This window comes from Scyliorhinus torazame, chromosome 18 (genome assembly GCF_047496885.1).
Source record: "Scyliorhinus torazame isolate Kashiwa2021f chromosome 18, sScyTor2.1, whole genome shotgun sequence".
NCBI classification, from domain to species: Eukaryota; Metazoa; Chordata; class Chondrichthyes; order Carcharhiniformes; family Scyliorhinidae; genus Scyliorhinus; species Scyliorhinus torazame.
In genome coordinates, this window is record NC_092724.1 from 56,224,130 (window position 1) to 56,251,407 (window position 27,278).

The 27,278-nt window shown below is 44.9% G+C and overlaps 1 protein-coding gene across 3 annotated transcripts in view; it reads right to left on the minus strand.

Annotated features, from left to right (window-relative positions):
- kdm4b (lysine (K)-specific demethylase 4B) overlaps positions 1–27,278 on the minus strand; it is a 1,116,292-nt gene that overhangs the window by 579,929 nt on the left and 509,085 nt on the right. For 2 of the 3 annotated variants that reach the window (XM_072482756.1, XM_072482755.1), the window contains 4 exons: positions 26,798–26,952; positions 12,242–12,417; positions 8,305–8,419; positions 4,501–4,694 (listed from right to left, as the gene is read on the minus strand). In XM_072482756.1, coding sequence (XP_072338857.1) covers positions 4,501–4,694; positions 8,305–8,419; positions 12,242–12,417; positions 26,798–26,938 — 626 coding nt within the window. In that variant the 5' untranslated portion in view covers positions 26,939–26,952. Of the gene's footprint in view, positions 1–4,500; positions 4,695–8,304; positions 8,420–10,160; positions 10,209–12,241; positions 12,418–26,797; positions 26,953–27,278 lie in introns of those variants that run through there. The other variant, XM_072482757.1, reaches the window with a different exon arrangement.

Consider the following 27,278-nt stretch of genomic DNA (forward strand, 5'->3'; position numbering starts at 1 on the left):
ATTGGTGTCCACTTCACAATGACTATCAAACTTGTCCAGGATGGTCTGAAACTTTGCCTTGTCCTGGCCTTCGGTTAAGTTAAATGAGTTGAAGAGTTGGATGGCTTTATCCCCCGCAGTTGAGAGGAGAAGCGCGATCTTTCTTGTATCAAACACACCCTCAAGGTCTGAGGCTTCGATGTACAGCAGAAACCTTTGCTTGAAAGTCCGCCAGTTGGCACGGAGGTTGCCGGAGTTCCGCAGCTGTTGAGGAGCCTGGATCTTTTCCATGGTGCCAGGATACATTTGCTGGTCGTCACGGAACAGATTGAGGTAAACCACCTAGGGATAGCAGTCTTCTGGTACCATGTCATGTTAAGCACACTGAGATAACACGGGCTGCAACTGGATGCAGCTATAACTGAAATATACTCCAGACCTTGAAGTTAGTTCAATTTGATTTATTGAACCTGTCACACAGTTAGCACAGTTCTCTGTGAGTTCGACTCTCTGCCAACCCAAGTGTGATTACTCTGTCTGACTGAACCAAACTAGCTCTTAGCCACGTGCTGTAGGTGTTGTGATATATACACCGGACTCACTCTATAGATGTCCCCAGTGGAAAAAGAGGAGTGTGAGTGCCTTTTATTGTGGGAAACCACCCCCAAGTGTTCTGCCTGCTGATTGGTTATGTCCTGTCCCCTGTGCTCATTACCTGCCTGTCTGTATCTCATTATGTGCATGTCTGCATATCATGACAATGAAGACATTAATAGGGTTTTCCATCACCAAAGGAATTATCAAGTATGTCCTCCCACACCTGGAACACAATTCTGGGAGTTAGCCAGCATATTCAACTGTAGTTCCCAATTCATAGGAGTTTTTACCAAAACACTTTTTGTCAGGTCTAATGCTGCAGCACAAACAGTGGTTTAGTAAACACAGCACAAACCTAATAATAAAGTTCCAGAGATGGGCAAGGAACACTATGTACTAAGCCTGCAAAAATAACATCAGCAATGATAATAGCTTATCTTTTTTTTAAATTACATAGCGTTTTCCCCGCCACAAATAAATGAAACCCATGGTTGTTCAGCATATTGAGCTCTTGTTCTCCATGGTTACAGCTGTCGTAATTCACTGCACTGCAGTCCCTTGGGGGAGGGACTGAGGGGTGAAAGAAATGCTGTTTCAAACCAAAGAGGAGTTGTCAGAATGACCTACACAACAGCATCCCCTTGTGGAATAAACTGGAATATCTTTCATTTCACAGCAAATAAACATATTTATGGTCTTTTATTCCCAAAATATGCTTGCTATTTCAGTGGGTCATTCAACTACACTTTAGGCAGCAATGGGCGATGATCAAGCCACTTGACTTCGCAGTCCTTAACACTTTGAATATGATCTACAATGAAATATGCATAGCAATTCATGACAGACAAGATTAATTTGCAGACAGACACTCAGCTCAGGACATCTACACATTTGTGGTTCTTTAACCAGCTGTTTGCAAAGAATCAGTTGTTTGCAAAGAATCCTTCCTGAGTAGAACACAATTAGGATCTCTAACCCAGACATGCAACTTTGACCAATTCGAACAAAAGCAGCATTTAAAAGTGGGAGGTATGCATGAGTAACGGCGATGGGGAGTAGAATTGTTAGCTGAAAGTAGAAGTCTATAAAGTGCAGCCTCGTTGAAGGAATCAAGAACTGCAACAAAATTGAGAGCATCTTTGGGTAAATGAAGTGATACCACTGGTTTTATCTGCAAGGGCTCACAATTGCACTTATTAAGTTTTGGATGAGGTAATAGAGAAGGTGGATAAAGGTAATGAAATTGACGTGGTGTATCTGGACTTCCAAGAGATATTTGACCAAGTGCCATATAACACTCTCAACCTCACCGCAAATCTATCCATGCTGAAGTCCCTCACCCTGGGAGCCATTTTTCATAAATCCTTCCTGCATCCTCTCCGAAGCTTCTCCAGTTGTTTCTAAATTGCGATGAATTGGATGAAATACTCCATTTGAGGCTAAACCTCAGAGGTTTTACTTACATAACGTTCTTACTTTTGTACTCTTTGCCTGTAAAACCCAGGATCCCATATGCCTTTTTAACTACTTTCTCAACCCTTCAATGATTTGTGCGTATACATCCCTATGTCCCTTTGTCCCGGCATTCTTTTTGGAACTGTATCCTTTAGGGCATATTGCTTCTCCTGTTCTTACAAGAATGACAGTTCTGTTAGAGGCATGCATAAGGGTGCTACAAAGCACAATTAACTACAAGGAGGGCATCTTACTGAAGCCACTTACATGAGGATTTGGACAAGCAGCTAAATGATGAATAAACATGTACACAATTATAGACTTTCTCATCCGGAACAACATATTTGAGCAGTTCTACCCCACTCAAAGGAGATGCCCATTACAAAGCTGCTGAGGCACTCAAGACTTGGTACACAGCTGACAATTTACCTGGAAACCAGTTACGCAAATATCCCGGTTTCAATGTCTATCTTGATTACTTAGCAGAGACCAGCACTATCTGATGAAGCTCCATACTTCCAACTAGTAAATGAGGAATGTTGCATGTTCATGTTAGGATGATGTCGCTGAACAGATATTTTATGATCAGTTGCACTCCACACAATGCCTTCTGGAGCATTTCGGGGCCTTGGTGTTTATTCTGTGTACTCGGGCTTTCTATCTGTCAAATGACAATCTGGCAAATCTCCTTTGGGTGTGGGAGTCTAGATAAGCAGAGTTAATTGAGGGGTCATGCTAACTCTACAATAGCAGTCCTGGCGACAGGCAATTCTGAACAAGCCTGCTAGAATTAGATCTATTTATCACAGCAAGTTAACTTTCCCAGAAGCTGAACCAATAGACTCCATTGCATAGGCTTTCCATACCAAGTTTGCCTCATTGTAATATGCAAACAGCCGATATAGGAAATCAGGCAGAACTGCACTTTAATATTAATTCACCCAGTTGTTTAGAAGCATCGAAGAAAGGTCCTTAATCCAAAGGTGGTCTCATCTTTTTTCTTGTTAATATGTCTATTGTTATGGGCCAGGGTTTAGAGAACCCCAAAGTGTATCATGGAGTTCACCTGACCCACAACTTTTAATAGATTGTCGTATGGGGAGCACACGGCCCACTTTACAGGTGTGGTACAGCAGAAACGGAAAAGTATTTTTTAAAGCAAAACAATGTTTATTCTATGAACTCAAGTTAACCGTTTTAAAACATACAGTGAACATCTTAGCAACCATTCATTCAAATACAACCCCCAAAGACTACAACACTAAGTAATTCTTTAAGCTTTCCTTTTAACATCCATACGAGTTAAAAACAAAACCTTCAACAGAAGCACATCAGGTTAAAGTCACTACTGAAAACATTTATAATTCTGAATTCACCAAATGATCAAGAGATAGTCTTTTGATGGCAGAGAGAACAGCAGTACACCTGCTTGGTCTGGCTTCAGCTCCAACACTAAAAACGAAACTAAACATACCCTGTAGCAAACAGCCTAAAACCAAAGTAAAAAGCTGACAGACAGCCCAGCTCCACCCACACTCTGACATCACTGATAAACACACATTTCTTAAAGGTACATTTCTTAAACACCCATTTCTTAAAGGTACTCTCACATGACACTATTCTGTATTTACAGCATTTTCTGGTTTTACTGCTGAGCAGATCCCTGGTCTTGACCCAAAGGTTTGAATTCCCTACTCCTCTCTATGGGACTGCACAGTACAGGGATTTAATCACAACTCAGAATACATACAATTGGAATAATGATACCCAATAGCTTCCCGAACACTAGCTGAAGTGACAAGTCACTATCGAGTAGTCTAATACAAAATGCACTGCATTCAAACCTGGGGGAGAATGCATGAGAATCTGTTCAAGAGAATCCACCACATCCCACAGATGCTTCAGGGATTACAGTCCGATTGAAATGATGACTGCAGAAAAAAATGTGGCAATCAGGAAACAATTCTTACACAATCCAAGTGTATCTCCGTATTCAGCCGTTCTAGAAAGCAGCCTCGACCAACCGTTCTTTCAATCGCTGCATACTCAGACTCACATCTTCTGGGCCGGACAACAGGAGAGTAACCCCCACCACCCCAACTGCAACACCCAATCTAGCAGAGCGGTCACAACTCACTGGAAAATGATGCAACCTCTACTGTGGCAAAGCACAGCCGTCCTTATAATCAAATCTTGACGTCTAAAGGCACCAGGCACTCCGGAAAATGTTATTGACAGCAAATCCAGGAATCATCAAACACACCCAGGACCAAGTCCAACACCTTGAGTAATTTGCAGAGAATTGGGACCACAAGTTAGGCAGAATGCTTCACATCATTCTGGGTCATCATGAACCAACCCTGTCCTCAGTGTCTTGTGTATTCCCCTGTCATGCCAACAGCAATAATTATGCCAAAGGAGAAGAAATAGTTTGCCAGTTCAACTTAATTAAATAATCTCTCTACATACCAGGATTTGGGTTCCCCGAAGTGTAAGTAGTTAATGCTGTAGAGGTCCATATCTTCAGTGTGCCAGGCAAATGTGGTTTTCCACATCCCAAAGTATAAGTATGGCGTATTCACGCCTTCAATCACGATTCCACACTCCTGTTCCACCATATCCAGTAATGTGTTCAGATTCCCAATATTCCACTCCTCAATATTCTACAAGGAAAGACGAAAGAAAACATTACAATAAAAGGCAAGACAGCCATCCTGGAATCTTGTTATGCACACTAAAATATCATTAATACTCAGAAAACATACACACCTTTACACAAATATGCTTGCCCTAATCCATATGCCTCTAAACAAACAAGTTAACTCCCACATACCACAGTGAAAACGCAAATATTCAGTGCTGCAATACTTACAACCAATATCTAATGTAACAAGATCATTAAGAGTATTAATAGATTTGTAAATAATACAATCTTCACTGGCTTAAAGGAAATCACTGGCTAACAAAATGATCAAAGTAATAATTAAACAAATTATTCACATCATATTCCGAAGGAATGTATTTAGGACTAATTCAAGTTCAGGAAAAGAACAGCTGTGTTAGTGTGTGCATGCAGTGTAGGTCCATGTAGGTCTCAATTTCTTAAGGATTGAACAAGAAATAATTTAAACCATCCTGAAGGCACGGCCATATATTACATAGGAGATCTATCAATTTCAACAGCACACCATGTGCTTTTCAGTGAAGAAACAAGAGGGTATCCAAATCTACACCTACACAACTACAACAGCATTTGCATATTAACCATTCCCCGCCCCAGGTCTACATTACACTAACAATTTAAATTGACATTGTCATCTGGATCAACAAGTAATGACTTGACATTAAAAAGGACCCTTGTCATCTCGCAGAAAAAGCCTAGATTGCAGCTACAAAACCAGCTCAAAAAATGTTGAAAGTGACATTCATCAGCACAGGTAAATGACAAGCGAATAAATCTCTTGCTACTTTTAGCTTCAGCCGAATTCATACACATTGCCAATTTAATGCACAGTTGGCCACTCTTCATTTGCTAACCTTAACTGGTTTGTTCCCTCATCACAGACATGGGATCAGTAGAGGTCTATACAGAGAATAATCAATCAGGGTTCCCACTCATGATTGCTGTTCAATGACCTCACTGCTGGAATGCAGCTGTGTAACCACCAGGGAGTGTAGGATAAAACTTGGGGGTGATGAAAGTGTGGTGGCAATGTCACAAGATGAGAAATCCAGGGACTCAGGCTAACATCCACGGATTCAAATCCCACCTCAGGAGCTGATGGAATTTAAATGCAATTAATTACTAAATTCAGTTAATTAATGAAAAATCTGGAATTGAAAGCTAGTCATTAATGGTGCCATGAAATGATCATTTGTTGTAAAAGCCCATCTGGTTCACTAATGTCCTTTAGGGGAGGAAATCTGCCATCCTTACCTGGTCTGGCCTATATGTGACTCCCAACCCTCAGCAAAGTGCTGGAATGACCTAGCAAGCCACTCAGTTCAAGGGCAATTAGGAATGGACAACAAATACTGGCCTTGCCAGTGATGCCTGCATCCCACTAAAAAATTGTTTAAAAACACACATAATAGAGCAAAGGAGAGAGGAGAAAACTGGCACCAAAAATTTCTCGGGCTACAACAATCACTTAGTACAATAGAATTCTAATAAATATTTTGCTCACCAGCTCCAAGAAGCTGCCGTGGGGATCAGTGAACATGAACAATTAGTCAGCAGGAACTCAGTCGTTTTAATTTTTTAATTTTTTTTTAAATTAAGAATTTGGTAAAATGAGAATAGTTGGAACACATTCTTCCATCTCAGTGACCCAAGTTTAATTCTATCCTACCATATTAAACAACATAACCCTTCTTGGACACACAATTAAAAAGTCCAATATGGAATGTGATGATGATACGAGGCCATTTCCCAGTAATGGAAAGTGACAATTCAGAACTATTCATAATGCTGTAATCTTAACTCTGATCACAAAGCGTTGTAGCATACTCTGGATAGGGAATAACTGTGTTTAATCAAACTTGGAACAAAATTAGGTTCAACTTCTAACCCATGTTGCATCTAGAGAAAACAAGGGGGTCGGTTGGTTCAGTTGGTTAACTGCTGGTTCATGATGTGGAGCACTACCAACAGCTCGAGTTCAATTCACGTACCGACTAAGATTATTCACGAAGGCCTCGCCTTCTCAACCTTGCTCCTCACCCAAGGTGTGGTGATCCTCAGGTTTAATCGTTACCAGTCAGTTCACTCTCAAGGGTGATTCTGTGGAAGGAGTTCTGCCTCTTCCAAAGTCTTTGCCAGCTTGTACATTCAAAACCCTTTTTCATCAAGTGGCAATGGACAGTCTGAACAGTATATTGTTGCTTTTTACTTTTACTCTATCTTTATCAACCCTGATTTGTTAGGTTTGCTATATTAGATAGTTTGTATTGTTTACTGACAGGAGGATTTAATTTACCAAATCCTGAAAATATAAAGCAGGCCTATAAGCACGCCAAAGAGAACAGAAGATGAACAGGTTCGGCTGCTACTGAGAAAAATTAACCCAGCTGCTTATTTCAGAGATTGTATTTCCAACAGTTTTTGTTTTGATTTTCGACAATTATGTTTTCTCTACAGATTACGGAAACAATTTTCATCAGTATGGCTGTCATCATGAGTATCTACGAATTAGGAGGAGTGGACCATCAGGCCCCTTGGGAGCCGGTTCTGCCATTCAAGAACCATTCAAGAGCCAGTTGCAAATAAATTTGCAGTTCTTGTACATTGATTTTCTTTGCTTCGCACTTATTTTGTACAGTCATAGTCAGAGATCCTGGCCCAGTGCAGGCACAGTTAATATAAGTTTCTGTTAGTAAGCTGCCTCTGTTTTCTCTTACCATTGTGAGAAACATACAATAGATGAAAAACAGTTCTGAAACAGGGCATTTAATAAATTCAGCGAAAAGTTGCACTGCACAAATCCAAAGTATAATTCATACATGGCGCAAAATTAATACATGGCGCAAACCAGGATTTGCCACCTTACTCCTCAGGTAGGAGAAGGAATGACAGCCATGGGTGCAAAAAGTACTGCTCCAAGTTCATAACTTCAGTTCCTAACCTGCTACAGCCAGGACTAAATTAAAGGGAAAACTACCATGATTCTTTTTTAAAAGATTAGCGTTCTCCTGTCATGTGAGAGTACCTTTAAGAAATGGGTATTTTTTTACTGCAGTGATGTGAGAGAGTGGGTGGAGCTGGGCTGTGTCAGCTTTTTACTTTCGTTTTAGGCTGTTTGCTGCAGGGTGTGTTTTAGTTTCGTTTTCAGAGCTGGATAGCTAAAGTCACAGCCAGAAGGTGTATGAATCACTCTCTGTAATCTAAAGACTGTAAATCGATCCTGGTGATTTAAAACTAATAACTATAATGACTTTAACCTGATGTACTTCTGGTAAAAGTCTTATGGATGTTAAAAGGAAAGCTTAAAGGATTACTTAAGTGTTGTATTCTATGGGGGTTGTATTTGAATTAATGGTTGCTAAGATGTTCACTGTATGTTTCAAAAAGGTCAACTTGAGTTCATAAAATAAACATTGTTTTGCTTTAAAAATTACTTTTCCATTTCTGCTGTACCACACCTGTAGAGTGAACCATGTGCTCCCCATACTACAATCTATTAAAAGTTGTGGGTCAGGTGAACTCCATGATACACTTTGGGGTTCTCTAAACCCTGGCCCATAACACTCCATCTAAACCGTATTATTACTTACATTATCATACAGAGAACCACTGATATCAGCTCCATAGATGGGAGACACAAATGTTAGATTCTTCCAGTATTTGCGTTCAAGGTCATCAAAATCTATATGCCTTGGAGTACAATACCTGAAAGAGAAGCATTGCAACTTTACTTTCTACTGTTTTCTTTCAAAGAAGCCTCACTGCATTGAAAAAATGGGAAAACGGAAGGAGAAATTCATGAAATAAGTTAGACAATATCCTTTTGAAAATCCCAGCACATGTTAATGGCTTATAGAAGAGTCTGAGTTTTCACATTCAATAGAAATTACTGCAGAGATGAGCCCATCACACCTATGCCAATAGTAGCTCTTCAAATAGAATTATCAAATTTAATTCAGTTTTTCCATCCTTTCCCCTTATTCTTTTGACGCCACTGTCAGTAGGTGAAATGTCAATCACCCAACCCTATTGCTCCCACTCTATACCCCAATCTTCATCCCCTCATGTCCAAGGAGCAGAATGTGAATATATCTCGCATCTAACACTCACTTGATCGTTCATCCATCACTAGATGGATGGGCTGCACGGTAGCACAAGTGGCTAGCACCAGGGTCCCAGGTTCAATTCCCCGCTGGGTCACTGTCTGTGCGGAGTCTGCATGTTCTCCCAGTGTCTGCTTGGGTTTCCTCCGGGTGCTCCGGTTTCCTCCCACAGTCCAAAGACGTGCAGGTTAGGTGGATTGGCCATGCTAAATTGCCCTTAGTGTCCAAAAAAGTTAGGAGGGATTATTGGGTTATGGGGATAGGGTGGAAGTGAGGGCTTAAGTTGGTTGGTGCAGACTCGATGGGCCGAATGGATTCCTTCTGCACTGTATGTTCTATGTTAAACTATGTTGGATCTGGCTTCATCATGTCAAGTGCTATCAGGCTTTAAATTTTGTAACAAATAGGAGATTTATAAGATTGTTATGTCTTGGGATGGTGTCTTTAATTTAGGGTAAAAGAAGGGGGGCATGGGGTCTGTTTTGAAGTATGCCTGACAACAGGCCTGAATAATGTGGCTGTGAAAAAAATTAAAGGAAGGCCCAGAGCGTTTTGCTGGAAAATGGTGTATAATTTGCTCACATTTGGAGAAAATTGCAACAGCATTTGTGCTTAAAGTGGTTAGACTGCTAGTCTCCCTGGCCCAAGGAAGGTGTTGAGAATGTCCAGTTGCAAACAGATATGCTGAAAATTGACCATTTACTTACAAGCTAAAAGAAAGTTGGGGTCTCAACAATAGCAAGTCAAAATTTCCACCTGGATACAAGACCCCTGTGACTCATATTGCCATGGCTATTGCCTTGGGGGGGGGAAGGATTTATATTCTTGAAACTCATAGATAGGCTGCTCTACCAGGAACCAGGAGAAAGAGAGTAGCTGGAAGCAAAAGTCTCTATTGTTCACTTCTCAGAACTGCAGGTGAGAGCTCGCACTGGGATTGAAAAGACCAAATTCATGAAGATTTGAAACAAGGCTGGAAGATTTGCCTAACGTCTGCTACAGGATGCATCTCCAGGAAAAACTTCCACCGTATAGGACAGTTACCAGGATGGGAAAGGGAAGGAACGGATGTAAACCCTCGGGAGCCAAGATTCACTTTGGACTGGGAAAATTGTATGGCCACTTAAGAGACAGTGTAACATAAACCTGTGAAGTGAGCTTTCCAGTTGTGTGAAAGGGGAAAATCCCGTTCCGTAGTTTAATGTACAAGTGTCACAAAAATAGTGTGAGGTAAATATGCTTTTAGTCTGTTTGTTACAGTAAATGTCTTCAACTGTCTAACCGAGATGCCCCCCCCCCCCCCCCCCCCCCCCCCCCCATCTGCGGAAAATACAAATTCCTACCAGCCATGCTCGAAGCCACCATTAAAAACTGGAGCCAGGACGGGCGACGCTAGCAGTCGGGGACTTTTACACAGGGGACAGACTAGCTTCCTTGGGCGAACCGACGGAAGACCTGGAACTACCGAAAGAACAGGAACTCATGACACCTCCAAATTAAACACCTTATCCGCAAGGGAGACAAGTTACTCCAGGGCCCCGAGAGACACACTACCAGAAGAACTAATAAACTTGAACAGAAAAAAGGGGGAGGTGGGGGGAACTGTGGGAACATCCATGGATGGTAACTGGATAGGGCAAGGCTACCACTGGACGAAGCCAGATGAAAATGGGAGGATGGACTGGGGACGGATGTGGGTTGGGGATTCTGGAGCAAAGCACCGAGTAGGGCAAACTCTGTTTCCTCCTGAACAGGTTCTTCCTGGAGGTGGAGGATAAAGGTGAACGGTGCCTGAGAGGCCCAGCCAACCACACCCACATGTTCTGGGTTTGCCCCAGGCTTGTAGGGTTCTGGACAGCCTTCTTTGAGGCAATGTCCAAGCTTGTGGGTGTGAGGGTGGAGCAGTGCCCGAAAGTGGCAGTCTTTGGGGTATCAGTCCAGCCAGAACTACATGTGGGAAAATGGGCCGTTGCCCTGGCATTTGCTTCTTTACTCGCATGCCGGAGAATCCTGCTTAGCTGGTGATCGGCAGCACCACCCGCAGCTGCAGACATGTCGGAATCTCTCCACCTGGAGAAGATTAAGTACACCATCCGTGGGTCAGACAAGGGCTACCACAAAGTGTGGGGGCTATTCGGCGGCCTGTTCCAGGCCAACAGCGACTAGGGAAAGAGGGAGGTGGATGGGGTAGAGCAGACAAGACCTCATGCAACGAGGAGGAGCAAAGGGAGAAGGGGGGAGATGAAAGGGGACCCAAGGGAGTCACAGAGGGAAACTTGGGGGGAGAGGGTGAGGGGGCATGAAGTCCTCCTTTCTCCCCCGCACCCCATCCGAATCCACAGAGACAAGAAGAAAAATCTCAGAAAAGATCAGAGGTGCATAGTGGTAGGGCACCCAGGGCGGAAGAGGGGAGTCTGAACGTTCTCCCTATGTCTGCGTGGGTTTCCTCCGGGTGCTACGGTTTCCTCCCACAAGTCCCGAAAGACATTCTGTTAGGTCATCTGAATATTCTGAATTCTCCCTCTGTGTACCCAAACAGGCGTTGGAGTGTGGCGATGAGGGGCTTTCCACAGTAACTTCATTGCAGTGCTAATGTAAGCCTACTTGTGACAATAAAGATTATATATTATACCAATGGGGGAAAGTGGGGGTGGACGGGGAGAATGTACGTTAAAAAGAATGTAAATAAGAAACTATAAAACATGAAAATATCAGGTGCACCATTCATTAAATTTTTATTCTGTAAAAATTGAAAAATGGCAATAAAATTTATATATTTTTCAAATTCAGCATCTGGAGTCTAGAATATTGGATATATAACAAAAAAGAAATAACAATTAGCACTATTTTGTCTAGTGAACAGTCCCGCTAAAGTAAATACACTTTTGAGCGGCTCACTGCATTTTACTGCCCATCTCCACCGCAACTATAAGATCACACCCTATGAAACACTAATTTAATATTTTTAATTTAATTTCACGGTCATATTTATCTTTTGAGCGTTCTCGTTTCCTTCCTATTAATCCTCATTGCAATGATACCGGTAGATGTTTCTTTCAGTACGCTTAATATATTTAATTTTATTCTTTTTATGAATAGGTTTTCATGATTAATATTTCTTCTGATGATTTGAGCAAATTCCTCAGCTTTTCCTTCTGTACACCTTTCTGCATAATAATTTTTGTACTGGTTCAATAACTGATTTCAGCAACACTGTCCAGTTTCTTAATGTTGCCCTTTCAGAAGAGTAATTTTTGTCTTGAACCTTGGACTCCTATTGGGACTACTGGTCCCACAACATTCTACTACCTTTACCAATGTAATCCCGGTCACTTGTAAGAACACATTCTCAATTCGAAATTTACCCCTCAGATTTTTTTGGCACATTCACTAAAAAACAAGCTTTAAAAATGGTTCTCCATACTTCTCACTGTTGGCCAGTTTCTTGTACTCCCCAACAGTCATGGATTTCTTCTGAATGTTGTACTGCGTGAAAAGCCCAGACTGGCCAGTCACCACTTGTTGAATTGGAGCTGGGATGGTCATGTCATCAATATCTTCATATGACTTCCTTGGTTTCCACTCCTTCGGAGGAATGACCTGGAAGCACAGTGCATACATAATCTAGCAGAATAAATAAGAGTTACTTCAAACCTGGAACAGGCAATAATGATCTGTTGGCTGCATGTAAAGCAGAGACTCAAAACTGAGGTTGGGTCTTTGTTATAACCTGCCTACTTACCATTGGCTGGGGACTAATGACAATCCCACAATCCTGTGGGAGTATGAGCTTCCCCAATGAGGGGGGGGGGGCGGAGAAACCATTAGTAAACTCCTAGTATAAATAAAGCTGGCCAGTTCAGGAACCAGCAGGAAGAAGTGTGCAGCAAGGGAAGTTGCTGCTGTTGTTATTGTAAATAAATGTTATTACTTTGCATCCTTAAAACTCGTGCTAGATTCTTCGTGGCCCTCACAAAAGTCTTCAAAGTTTATTTTCTCAGATTTAAAGATAATTGTCGTTACGGTGAACTTTATAAGATGTTGATGTTTTAAACTGTCCCCCTCTGGTTCAATGTTCAGAGAGGGGGATGTAGTCTCCAATAGAATTCACCCGAAGATGAGCCCAGATGTCCTCTCACTAAATTAGCCCAGAGACAAACAGGTGCCGTCCATTCCCGACATATGGGGCAGCAGGGTAGCACAGTGGTTAGCGCTGTTGCTTCACAGCTCCAGGGTCCCAGGTTCGATTCGCGGCTTGGGTCACTGTGTGTGTGGAGTCTGCACGTTCTCCCTGTGTCTGCATGGGTTTCCTCCGGGTGCTCCGGCTTCCTCCCACAAGTCCCAAAAAAGGAGTGCTGTTAAGTAATCTGGACATTCTGAATTCTCCGTGTACCCGAACAGGCGCCGGAATGTGGCGACAAGGGGTTTTTCACAGTAACTTCATTGCAATGTTAATGTAAGGCTACATGTGACAACAAAGATCATTACATATGACAGTCCCACCATACCAGGAATCAGCCTGGTAAACCTTCGCTGCACTCCCTCCATAGCAAGAACATCCTTCCTCAAAAAAGGACACTAAAACTGCACATAATACTCCAGGTGTGGCCTCACCAATACCCTATACAATACCCTATACAATTGCAGTAAAACATCCCTGTTCCCATACTCAAATCATCTCGCTATGAAGGCCAACATACCATTTGCCTTCTTTACTGCTTGTAGTACCAGCAAGCTTACTTTCAGCGACTGATGTACGAGGGCACCAAGGTCTCCCTGAGTATCCACCTCTCCCAATTTACACCCATTCAAATAATAATCTGCCTTCCCACAGTAACTTAACTTCATTGCTGTGTAAATGTAAGCCTACTTGTGACAATAAATATTATTATTATTATATTTTTGCTACCGAAGTTGATATCCTCACATTCATCCACATTTATACTGCAACTGTCATGCATATGCCCACTCACTCAGCCGGTCTAAATCACACTGAGACATCTCTGCATCCTTCTCACAGCTCACCCTCTCATCCCACTTTGGACCATCTGCAAATTTGGAGATATTTAGTTCCCTCGTCCAAATCGTTGTAATGTGTATAGCTGGGTCCTAGCACAGATCCTTGCAATACCCCGCTAATCATAGCCCGTCAATTAGAAAAGGCCTATTTATTCCAACTCTTTGCTTCTCAAGACACCAATGCAATTCCATGTGCTTCAACTTGACATACGAGGTCTTATCAAAAGCCTTCTGAAAGTTTAAATAAATCACATCCACCGGTTCTCCCTAGTCAACTCTACTAGTTACATCTTCAGTAGATTTGACAAACATGATTTCCCTTTCGTAAATCCATGCTGACTTTATCTGATTATACCACTGCTTTCCAAATACTGTGATATGAAATCCTTGATAATGGACTCCAGCAACTTCCCGAATACCAATGTTAGGCTCACTGGTCTATAGTTCCCTGTTTTGTCTCTACCTCCCTTTTTGAATAGCCTCCCTTTTTGAATAGCGGGGTCACATCCACTACCCTCCAATCTGTAGGAACCATTCCAGAGTCCAAAGAATTTTGGAAAATGACCACCATTTCTAGGGTCACTTCCTTAAGTACTCTGGGGAAGATCATCAGGTCCTGGAGATTTCTCCACCTTCAATTCCATTAATTTCCCGAAAGCTATTTCTCTACTAATACTGATTTCCTTCAACTCCCCATTAAAACTTCCCAGAACCTCCAGTACATTATTCATGCCTTCCTTTGTGGAGACATAAGCAAAGTACGAATTTAGTTCCTCAGCAATTTCTTTGTTCCCCATTTATGACTGTGAGGGGCCTAAATTTGTTTTTGTCAATCTATTTCTCTTTACATTGCTATACAAACATTTAATCAGTTTTTATGTTCCCCACTAGCTTACTTTCATATTGTATTTTCCCCTTAATCAATCCCTTGGTCCACCTTGGCTAAATTTTAAACTGTTTCAAATCCGCAGGTCTATTGCTTTTTCTTGCTCAGTTGTATGCTTCTTTGAATCTAACACTCTCTCTAATTTCCCTTGTAAGCCATGGTTGGTCACAGTTCCCCTTCTACTCTTGCGCCAAATAGGAATAAACAACTTTTGGAGTTCACCTATTGGTTCTTCGAATGTCTGCCATTGTCCATCCACGTTCCTTCCTTTCAGTAATGTTTATCAGTCCATCATAGCCAACTCATGCCTCATACCATCATAGTTATCTTTATTGAGATTCAGGACCCTGGTCTCAGAATCAACTACCTTACTGTCCATCTTGATAAATAATTCTATCATATTATGCTTACTCATCCCCAAGGGATCTCTTACAACAAGATTTCCATATAATCCTTTCTCATTTCACAACACCCAGTCCAAGATGGTCTGTTCCCTTGTTGGTTCCGCAACATATTGGTCCAGAAAACCATCCCGAATACACAGAAATTCCTCCTCTATTGTACTGTGACTATTTTGACTCACCCAATTTCTATGCAGATTAAAGTCAGCCATAATCACAGATGTTCTTTGATCATATGCACTTCTTATTTCTTGTCTAGTGCTATTCCCAACATTACCACTATAGTTTGGTGGTCTGCACACCACCCCATGAATGTTTTTTGCCACTTGGTGTTACTTAACACGGCCTATACAGATTCTATGTAGCTTGTGCTAATATCTTTTCTCAATATTGTATCAATATTTTCTTTAATCAACAATGCAATTCCTTTGTCGATCCTTCCTGAAACCTGAAAAGCCCTCATATGTTTAGTTCCCATCCCTGGTCACCTTGGAGCCATGTCGCCGTAACCTGAACTATATCATACCCCTTTACATCAATCTGCGCAACTAATTCACCTATTTTATTTTGAATGCTCTGATCGTTTAGGTACAAAACCTTAAAGCTAGTGCTTTTAATGTTCCTCGTCTTGTCCCTACTATTTTTTACTGTGTCCTGATCTGATTTTGGTCCTGGATTTCCCTGTCCATTACTTATCTTATTCTCCTTGCTGTATTTTTCTCCTGCTCCGAATCCTTATATAGGTTCCCAGTCGCTTGCCATATTGGTTTAAACCCTCCCCAACCACTGTATCCCCTTGCCATATTAGTTTAAATCCTCCCCAACACTCTATTAAGTACCCCCCCCCCACCCAATCCCCCAGGACATCAGTCCCAGTCCTGCCCAGGTGTCCAGCTAGTACTCGTCCCACCTCTCCCAGAACTGGTCCCAAATCCCCAGGAATCTGAAACCCTCCTCCTCAAACCATCTTTTCAGACACGTATTCATCCTATATATCCTCCTGTTTCTACTCTGACTAGCACATGCCACTGGTAGCAATCATGAAATAATTTCCTTTGAGGTCCTACTTTTCAACTTGCTTCCTAGCTCCCTTTATTATGCTTTTAGGACCTCACCCCTTTCTTTACCCAAGTCGTTTTGTACCAATGTGTACCACACCAACTGGCTGTTAACCCTCCCCCTTTAGAACATCCTGCAAACGCTCTGCGATATCCTTGACCCTAGCACCAGGGAGGCAACATACTATCCTGGAGTCTCGTTTGCGACCACAGAAGCATCTATCTAATCCCCTCACAGTTTAATCCCCAATGACTATTGCATTTCTAAACAGTTTACTCCTCCCCTGTATAGCAGAACAAATCTGCAGAGCTGCATGCAGATTCACAGACTCTCGAGGCGCTATTCCCCTCAACAGTATCAACGGTATATTGGTTTTATATCTGTTTTGCAGGGGAATAGACACAGGAGATTCCTGCGCTGTCTGCCTATCCAGTCCTCTTGCACTGCACTCCCATCCTGCCTAGGGAGTCTGAGCCTGCGGTGTTATCACCTCTCTATACGTGCTATCCACGATGCTTTCCGCCTCGCAGATGCTCCACCGTATCCCCAGATGCTGCTCCAACTCAGAAACTCAGGCTTCCAGGAGCTGCAGCTGGAGACACTTCCTACACACATGCTGTTTCTGGGAACTGGGAGCATTCTTGGTTTCCCATATGGAACAAGAACAGCATACCACGGCTTGGAGCTCTCCTGCTATGTTTTATCCCTTTAAGTTAAATTAATCTTTAAATATCGAACAATATCAACTAGACCCTTCTTCTCTGCTCTTTCTTACTATAGAATATATTTCTTACAAACAATGAATCACGATGATATCTTCACAATTATAACCAATTGTAGTAGTAAGTACCTACCCAATTGTACTCACCCAAACAGCTGCTCCGTTTTCTTTAGGAGATGGAAACTTGCAATCCACTCTTTTTTAGTCTTTTAACCACCTGGTTCTGCTCTTAGGTTCGCTTTTTCTTTACTCCTTTATCCTCCCAGCTTTGTCCCCAAACTGTTATCTTATTTATTAAAGTTTCACCTATTTAAAGACTGTCCCTCCTATCAGTTCCTCATCACCAATCAGCTTACTGCCACCTGTGATGTCACTCATTGATTTTTCAAACTCAGCGCGCTGTCTGAACAATGGCCACAGGTCCGGTGCTCTCCACTGCCCGAAGGAGTGTAAAGGCCCCGAGCCTCCGCACTCCCTTTATCCTGCATTCCCAGAAGAGTGTCCATCGCAGGTCCGGTGCTCTCCACTGCCTGAAGGTGAGTAAGGGCCCCGCGCTCCCATTATCCTGCATTCCCAGAAGTGTCCCCATTGCAGGTCCGGTGCTCTCCACTGCCTGAAGGTGAGTAAGGGCCCCGCGCTCCCATTATCCTGCATTCCCAGAAGTGTCCCCATCGCAGGCCCGGTGCTCTCCACTGCCCGAAGGTGAGTAAGGGCCCCGAGCCTCACACTCCCTTTATTCTCCACTCCCCGAAGAGTGTCCCTTGCAGGTCCGGTGCTCTCCACTGCCCGAAGGTGAGCAAGGGCCCCGAGCCTCGTGCTCACTTTTCCTGCATTCCCAGAAGAATGTCCCTTGCAGGAGCGGTGCTCTCGACTGCCCGAAGGTGAGCAAGGGCCCCGAGCCTCGTGCTCCCTTTATCCTGCATTCCCAGAAGAGAGTGTCCCTCTCAGGTCCAATGCTCTCTGCTGTCTGAAGGGTCCAGGTCAAAACTTTTGAAAGTAAGAAAATAAGGCAGATGTCCCTGCAGCATGCAGATTCACAGACTCTCAGAGTCATCCAGAGTGCTTTTGGGGAAGAGGATTCATGGTGGTGCTATGCCAAGCAGGGTGCTGGTGAGGCAGATGCCATGTTCCAAAAAAAAAAAAAAGCTTGTGAAGAATTAAAAACAAAATTTTTTTTTTTTTTTTTTTTAAATGGACAATTTTAGTGAGGTATTTCTGGCATATAAAACAATGACATTGTGTAGTACTGTACAGAAAGAAAAGCAAATAACGCAGAGTGCAAACCACGACTCCATTCTCGCAAGGACCTGCCAGAACCACCCCCTACTCTACTCTACCCTAGCCCCCCTCCCCCCCTGCTGCGAAGAAGTCACTGAATGGCTGCTACCTCCGGGCGAACCCTGATAGTGAACCTCTCAAGGCGAACTTAACCTTTTCTAGACTGAGAAAGCTCACCTTGCCCGATAGCCATACTTCGGTCTTCAGGGGCTTGGAGTCCCTCCATGCCAACAGTATTCGTTGCCGGGCTACCAGGGAAGCAAAGGCCAAGACGCCGGCCTCCTTCTCCTCCTGGACTCCGGGGTCCTCAGACACCCCAAAGATTGCCACCTCAGGGCTCATTACCACCCCAGTTTTCGAAACCCGGGGCATGATGTCCGTGAATCCCTGCCAGTACCCCCCGAGTTTAGGGCACGACCAGAACATGTGCACGTGATTAGCCGGCCCACCGGCGCATCCGGCACACTTGTCCTCCAGCCCAAAGAATTTACTCATCCAGGCCACAGTCGGTTCACGACCTTAAACTGGATCAGACTGAGCCTGGCGCATGTTGCGGTCGTGTTCACTCTGCCCAGAGCTTCTGACCAAATACCGACCTCCATCTCCCCCCCCCCAAGCTCCTCTGCCCACTCAAGCTTCAGGTCCTCAGTCTGCGTATCCTCTGCTCCCATTAGTTCTTTGTAAATATCTGAGACTCTACCCTCACCTACCTCTCCCCTGGAAACTAACGTGTTCTGCCTCCCCTTTGGCGGGAGGCGTGGGAAGGACGGCACCAGTCTGCGCTCGAAATCCCGCACCTGTAAGTATCTAAAGTCATTCCCTCCCGCCAGCCCAAACTTCTCCTCCAACGCCCTCATCCTCGGAAAGCTCCCTTCCAGGAATAGATCACCCACCCTCACAATCCCCGCTCTCCGCCACAGTCGATACCCACCGTCCATGTTCCCCGGGGAAAAATCGGTGATTGCCGCATATTGGGGTCCACACCGATGCTCTCACTTCCCCTATATGCCTCCTCCACTGGCCCCAGATCCGCAGAGCCGCCACCACTATAGGGCTGGTGGAGAACTGCGCGCCCGGCGGGAGCGGCCGAGGCGCCGTAACCAGGGTTGCCAAACTGGTGCTCCTGCACGAAGCAGCCTCCATCTGCTCCCAAACCGACCCCACCATCCATTTCCTTATCATCGCTATGTTGGCCGCCCAGTAGTAGTTGAAGTTCGGCAATGCCAGCCCCCCTTCCCCTCTGTTCCTTTCGAGCATCACCTTCCTCACCCGCAGGGACATCCCTGCCCAGACAAATCCCAGGATAATTTTATTCAGCCTCTTAAAGAAGGACCTCAGGATGAAAATGGGGAGATACTGAAATATGAACAAGAATTTCGGGAGAATCGTCATCTTAACAGTCTGCACCCTCCCCGCTAGTGACAGCGGGAGCGCATCCCAACTCCGAACCTCCTCCCTCACTTGTTCCACCAGTCGGGAATGGTTGAGCTTATGCAACTTGCCCCAGTCCCGTGCCACCTGTATCCCCAAGTATCTAAAGCTTTCTCGTACCAGCCTGAACGGCAACCCCTTCAGCCTACTTTCCTGTCCCCTCGCCTGAATTACGAACAACTCACTCTTAGCCACGTTCAATTTATATCCTGAAAACCGGCCAAATTCCCTCAGGATTTCCATGATACTGGCCATCCCCGCCATTGGGTCCGATACGTATAACAGCAGGTCATCCGCATATAATGAGACTTTATGTTCCACTCCCCCCACGGACCAGCCCTTCCCAGTCCCTTGAAGCTCTCAGAGCAATTGCCAGCGGCTTTATGGCCAGCGCGAACAGCAGTGGGGAAGGAGGGCAACCCGGTCTTGTCCCGCGGTGCAGTCTGAAGTAATCTGACGTCATCCTGTTCGTCCTTACACTAGCCTCTGGGGCCTGATATAACATCCTAACCCAGTCAATGAACCCCTCCCCGAACCCAAACCGTCCCAGCACCTCCCACTCGACCCGGTCAAAAGCCTTTTCCACATCCATAGCTACGACTATCTCTGCCTCCCTGCTCTCCGGGGGCATCATAATCACATTAAGCAGCCTTCTTAGATTGGCCGCCAGTTGCCTCCCCTTTACGAACCCGGTTTGGTCCTCCGCAATTACGTCCGGTACACAGTCCTCAATTCTAGTCGCCAAGGTCTTGGCCAGTAACTTCACGTCGGCGTTGATCAAAGAGATCGGCCTGTAAGACCCACAAGCCTCCGGGTCTTTATCCCGTTTCAGAATAAGCAAAATAGTGGCCTGCGACATCGGCGGGGGTAGGACCCCTCTGTCTGTTGCCTCGTTAAAAACCCTGACCAGCACCAGCCCCACTATCTCGGCAAACGTTTTGTAAAACTCCACCGGATACCCATCCGGCTCCGGGGCTTTACCCGGCTGCATGACCTTCAGGCCCCCCAATACCTCTTCGATCCTAACCAGGGCCCCTAGTCCGTCTGCCAACCCCCTACCCACTCTTGGGAAGGTCAGTACATCCAGGAATCACCTCATCCCCCTCCGGTCCCCTGGGGGGTTCCAATGTGTACAGCTTACTATAAAAGTCCCTAAACACCTTGTTCAGCCCTGCCGGATCCCCCACCAGATTTCCCTGCCCATCCGCTCTCCTTCCTATCTCCCTAGGCACTTCTCTCTTCCTTAGTTGTTGCGCGAGCATTCTGCTGGCCTTCTCTCCATGCTCATATATCGCGCCATTTGCCTTTCTAAGCTGCTCTACAGCCTTGCCTGTAGTCAGCACCTCTGCAGCCTTTGTCGTTTCCTGAGTAACTCTGGCCTCGCGGACTCGGCGTAGCTCCTGTCCATCCGTAAATGTTCCTTAACCAGTCAGTCCGTTTCTGCCCTATCTGTCCTGTCCCTATGAGCCCGGATTGAGATCAACTCCCCTCTCACCACTGCCTTCAGTGCCTCCCAGGGCACTGCTGCTGAGACTTCTCTGGTATCATTTACCTGCAGGTAATTCTGCATGCATTTCCTGAGTCTCTCACACACCGCCTCGTCAGCAAGCAACCCAACTTCCAATCTCCATTGTGGGCGCTGAAAGCTATCCTTACAAATCTGTAGATCTACCAGTGCGGAGCATGATCCAATATGGTAATTGCGGAATATTCGGCCCCATCCCGGCCAGCAAGTCCCTACTCATGACAAAGAAATCAATTCGGGAATATACCTTGTGGGCGCGGGAGTAGTATGAAAAGTCCCTCGCCGACGGCTGGCTAAATCTCCACGGATCAGCTCCCCCAATTTGCTCCATGAACCCTCTCAGTTCCTTTGCCATCGCTGGCAACCTGCCCGTTTTTGAACACGACCGATCAGGCTCGGGTCCAGGACTGTGTTAAAGTCTCCACCCATAATCAGTTTGCGCGAGTCCAAGTCGGGGATCTTCCCTAGCAACCTCTGATAACATCCACATCGTCCCAATTAGGGGCATACACACTAACCAAGACTACTCTCACCCCTTCGAGCTTACCCCTAACCATAACAAATCTGCCGCCCTCATCCGCAACTGTACCCTCGACTCAAATTGTACCCTTTTATTAATCAGGATCGCAACCCCCTAGTCTTCGTGTCGAGCCCCTAATGAAAGACCTGACTAACCCAGCCCTTCCTTAACCTAACCTGGTCTGCCACTTTCAGGTGCGTCTCCTGCAGCATGACTACATCCGCCTTCAGAACCTGCAAATGCGCAAACACACACGCCCTCTTCACTGGCCCGTTTAGCCCTCTAACATTCCAGGTGATCAGCCTGGTTGGGGGTCACTTCGCACCCCCCCCTTTGTCGATCAGCCATCACCTTTCCTTGGCCATTCCCTCAACCATGTGTTGCGCTTCCTCTGGCCCGCCTCCTGGCCGGCTCCACCCATGACCTCCTCACTGTTGCCATGTCCAATTTCCATCTTCGTCAGCAGATCAACTTTTCTCCCCCACCCCTCGCAACACCATCCTACCACCTAACCCCTGCTCTAATCTAACTATATGAACACCCCCCCCATCTGGCTTCCATTGACTAGCCCACCCAGCTAGCCTGGTGGCTCCCAGCTTCGGCGCCAGCACGTCTCTCACTCATTGTTCCCTGGCTCACCTTCCTCCCCCCCCCCGGCCCATCCATACCACTTCCCCAAACCAGCCCTGCTTAAACACATACTCGATACAAGTCAAAGACATCCCCAACAATAGTGCAATTTAAATCAAATAAATAGAGATAAGTACCAGGCACTCTCAGCCCTTCCCCTCCACACACCAAGAAAGATTGCAAAAAATTCCCCCGAAACCCCCATTATAACCACACCTTTTTAATTATTTTCTTTTTTATTTTCCCCCTACCAAAACTCCAACCAAACAAGAAACCCAAAAAGGAAACATTCAGGGAAAAAAACCACGAAAAAGAACAAGAAAAACACATTGCAACCAAAATACATCAACCTTAAAAAGGTCGAAAAAATGAAAAGAACGGACCAAAGCATGCAGGCATCTCTCAAAGCGAGAGGAAAACAAAATAGACTTAAAGGTGACAAATCCCAAATTTCTTTACCCGTCAGTCTGGCCTCAATAAAAGTCGAGATGGATTTGCAGGTACAGCGTTAGTTATTTTATTTAGCTTGCAAGCTTTCCTCAATTCTCAGGAGCACAAAGCACATCCTGCTTCGTACACTTCTGGAATCAAGTGAGGCTGTAGAACAAAGGAGTCTGTACTGATACATTCAAATGGCATCAGGTTTCACATACACGATTCCCATAGGTCATCCTATATCCCTCCTGACCTGTTGATATATTCGGATTGGCTCACTTCCAATCCCTTCCTCTGGCCCCTATTACCCAGCATCCTTTTCTCCTCCTTTGGTGGACACACCTCTTCATTGCTTTGCCATGCGGTCTGAAATCCTTTGTCTGTGAACTCACCAGAATGAGACTGGCCTATCTCTACATTACAGTAACTAATATCTCTAAAGTAACTATTTTATATCACATTCGTCAAAGGTTCTACCATGAGTCCAAGAGTCCTCAAGCTCAGAGCCAGTCCTTGCTTCTTAAAACAATCCATCGCCTCTCGGGTTCCTCAAAATAGTGGTGCTGACTCTCATACGTAACACACAGTCGTGCCGGAAAAAGCAGCCCGAATTTCACCTTGTTCTTATAAAAAAATCTCCTTCACCTGCCTGTAGCCTCCCCTCCTCCTGGCCACCTCAGTGCTCAGGTCTTGGTAAACACGCAGGGTGCTATTGTCTCAGGTACAGCTTCGTGTGCTCTTGGCCCATTGCAGAACCCGCTTTTTGTCCAGGTGGAACGGGACCCCTCCGTCGCGGCTGCCTCACCTGCACTCTGTGTGCCCTGTCCACCACCGGCGGGCGAGGGAACATCTCGTTCCCCAGCAGCTTCTGAAACATACCCTCCACATAGGCGGCAGCATCCAGCCCCTCAGCCCCTTCTGGGAGGTCAATGATTCTTACATTCTGCCGGCGAGATCTGTTGTCCAGGTCCTCCAGCCTTTCCAGGAGCATTTTCTGCTGATCCCGCAACCTCCGAGTCGCCATGTCTGCCACCGTTTAAAAGGTGGCCTGCTCCTCCACGGTCTTCTCCAGCTCCTGGAGCTTCTCAGCCTGATCGTCCAGCCTTTTTTCCCCAATCGGTCCATCGACTTCTGGAGCGGCTCCGAATTATCGCGCTTCAGAGCTAAAAAGCCCTCCTGCATGGCCTGTAGCAGCTGCTCCATTGTAGGCTGGGCTGTCGGTGCCTTGTTCTGGACATCGGTCATATTGGTCTCTCTCACAGCCTCCACAGTGCCCTTGTTTGACCACTTCTTCTGCTGTTTAAGGTCCCTACAGCTTCTTAAGTCCATACAACTCTGTACGTGTTCAGTGCCTGAGTACTATTTCTTTCCAGTTCCGCGCTCAAAAGCGCAAAAAGGTCAGGGTAAAAGGTCCAAAAGTCCGACCGAAATGGGAGCCACCAAATGTGCGACCTACTCCCTCACAGCCGCCACCGGAAGTCATTAAAAACAAAAGTTACCAATGGGTGCCTTGCGACTCCAAATCCATGTGGGTATGAATGAATCCTTTGTTTTAAAGGACACTGGGAGATTCACTCTGGTGGAGCAGGGAGAAGAGATCCTGTTAAGAGCTGGGAGAAACTTGGACACTTTAAGCACAAGAGTATATTTCTATGAGAGTATAATATACAAATGTGGTGTGGGATTTTCATTTGCATGAGGAAGTTTTTAAAATTCATTCATGGATGTGGGCATTGCTACCAAGGCTAGCTTTTGTTGTCCATCCCTAATTGCCCTTGCAAGAGCCAATCACATTGCTGTGGGTCTGGAGTCACATGTGCGGAATCATAAAATTTACAGTGCAGAAGGAGGCCATTCAGTCCATCGAGTCTGCACCTGCCCTTGGAAAGAGCACTCTACCCAAGCCAACACCTCCACCCTATCCCCGTAACCGAGTAGCCCCACCCAACCTCCTTGGACACTAAGGGCAATTTAGTATGGTCAATCCACTTAACCTGCACATCTTTGGACTGTGGGAGGAAACCGGAGCACCCTGGGGAAACCCACGCAGACACGGGGAGAACGTGCAGACTCTGCATAGACAGTGACCCAAGCCGGGAATCGAACCTGGGACCTGGAGTTGTGAAGCAACTGTGCTCACCACTGTGCTACCGTGCCACTAGACAAGGCAAGGATGGCATTTTCTTCCTTAAAAGGAAATTAATGAATCAGATTAGGTTTTACAACAATCGATGATAGTCGTCAGTGTGAGCGTTACAGAGACTAGCTTTATATTCTAGACTTATAAATTGAATTTAAATTTCACCAGCTGTCATGGCCAAATTAGGCTCCCAGTGTATTAACCTGGGCCTCTGGGTGACAGTCCAGTAACAATAATATTACCCCACCACCTCCCCCATATTAGGGATTTTTAATGGGTATACCTTCTCTGTCATTTCATGTGATAGTTGCCCAAATAAGGTTTACTTGATGTTCATGTCAATTTGTTACAGTGAAATTCTTAAAACGTGAAAGCTTGTCATGCAATTCTTTGCATCGGTTACTGCGAAATTCAAATTTTTAAAGTTCCTCTCGCCAAAAATAAAACATTTGGGTTCATTGGTCTGCACATAAAAATATGTATTTAAATATTTCAGTACATTTTCATTGGAGTCCATAAAGGAATTTTCCCAACATATTATACCAACACACAATCACTAGCAGAGGGGTTGCCAAGACACGCTCACCCGAGAGGAGACCAACACACAATCAACAAGAGGAGAGACACACAGTCGCCATCAGCTCCTCACCCTCTCATCATTTTACCAATTATATGCACTCTGATTGCAACATCTGGTGGCAAATCAAGAATTGAAACATCTGTCATTTCCATTTTTCAACTGTATAAACTTACAGCCATGTAAATTAATTTTATAAACATACACCAGTGTACACAAAGTGCAGTGATTTTTCTTCTGGATGCTTCCACACGTCTTTCCTTATTAGAGGAAGGTGCCTTGCAAGGCACAACAACCCCAGTTAGAAGGGAATTTGTTATTTTATACAGAATAGAGGTGCATTGGAAGAGCCAGGATGCCTCAGGCAGTGCATGATTTCCGACCCTCCCTCATTCTCACACAACAATAATTGATTTCAAGATTCTCTCGTAAGTCTCAGGTTGCAGTTTTGTTTAAGACTGGAAAGCAGTCATGAAAGAGCAAGCAGCAAAGAGCCAAGAAGGAATCAGCAATGTGAATGTCAGTCGTAAATAACGCAGGCACACAAAACATGAAATCTCATACAGGAATTAAATAGTGGAATCCGCAATTGGAGAATTCTGTTGTAATTGATTTAAATTCATCTGTTGCTAGTAATCATGCTGTAATACCATTCCTGCTACTTGCACATTTCAAGCATAGGTAGGGATGAGGTGATTATTTAGTTATATTCTTTGGGTGATTCCAAAATAACCAGTACCAAACAAACAGTGTATTTGGAGGGCGGCACAGTAGCGCAGTGGTTAGCACTGCTGCCTCAGCATTGAGGACCCTGGTTCGCTCCCGTCCCTGGGTCACTGTCCATGTGGAGTTTGCATTCTCACCAGGTAGGAGTGTGTTTCACTCCAACACCCAAAGATGTGTAGGTGGATTGGCCACAGTAAAAAAAAAAATTTTTTTAAATTTTTTAAAATAAATCTTTATTGTCACAGGTAGGCTTACATTAACACTGCAATGAAGTTACTGTGAAAATCCCGTAGTCGCCACATTCCTGCGCCACTTCGGGTTTACAGAAGGAGAATTCAGAATGTCCAAATTACCTAACAGCATGTCTTTCGGGACTTGTGGGAGGAAACCGGAGCACCCGGAAGAAACCCACGCAGACACGGGGAGAATGTGCAGATTCCGCACAGACAGTGACCCAGCCGGGAATTGAACCTGGGACCCTGGTGCTGTGAAGCCACAATGCTAACCGCTGTGCTACTGTGCTGCCCCCGACCACGGTAAATTGGGGGGAAAAAAGAATTGGACACTTTTTTTTTAAATTTAAAACAAGTGCATTTGGATCACCAACTCAAATTGATTGATTGTGTAGTCACCTTTGCCAGACCAGCCCTATGGGCTCCCTGGGATTCAATGTACGCAATATACTTCCCAAAATCTTTAAACTCTTCCACGGTTGGATAGAACGTCATGATCTTGCAGTTTGGATTAGGAGGACCCGGATGTTCCGATGCCATAGTTAAGATGATTTCTGTTTTTAAAAAAAAGGCAGGTTAAAAGTTGATTAATTAATTGACAACCACAAAACTGTGAACATAAAAAACACTTCCATAAAAGTACAGCACAACAAATAGTGAGTGAAGTGAGAGTTCGGGAAATAAAAGGGACAGTCGTCACATGGACACAAAATTGGCTGAGGGCCAGGAAACAGATTGGTGGTTAATAGTTGTTTTTCAGACTGGAGGAAGATTTGCAGCGGAGTGCCCCAGAGATCGGTCAGAGGATGACAAGTGTGTGTTAGTCCCCATCTTACAACAAAGCCTGGTCTGGAGTCATCTCGGATTTGCCTGCCACTGG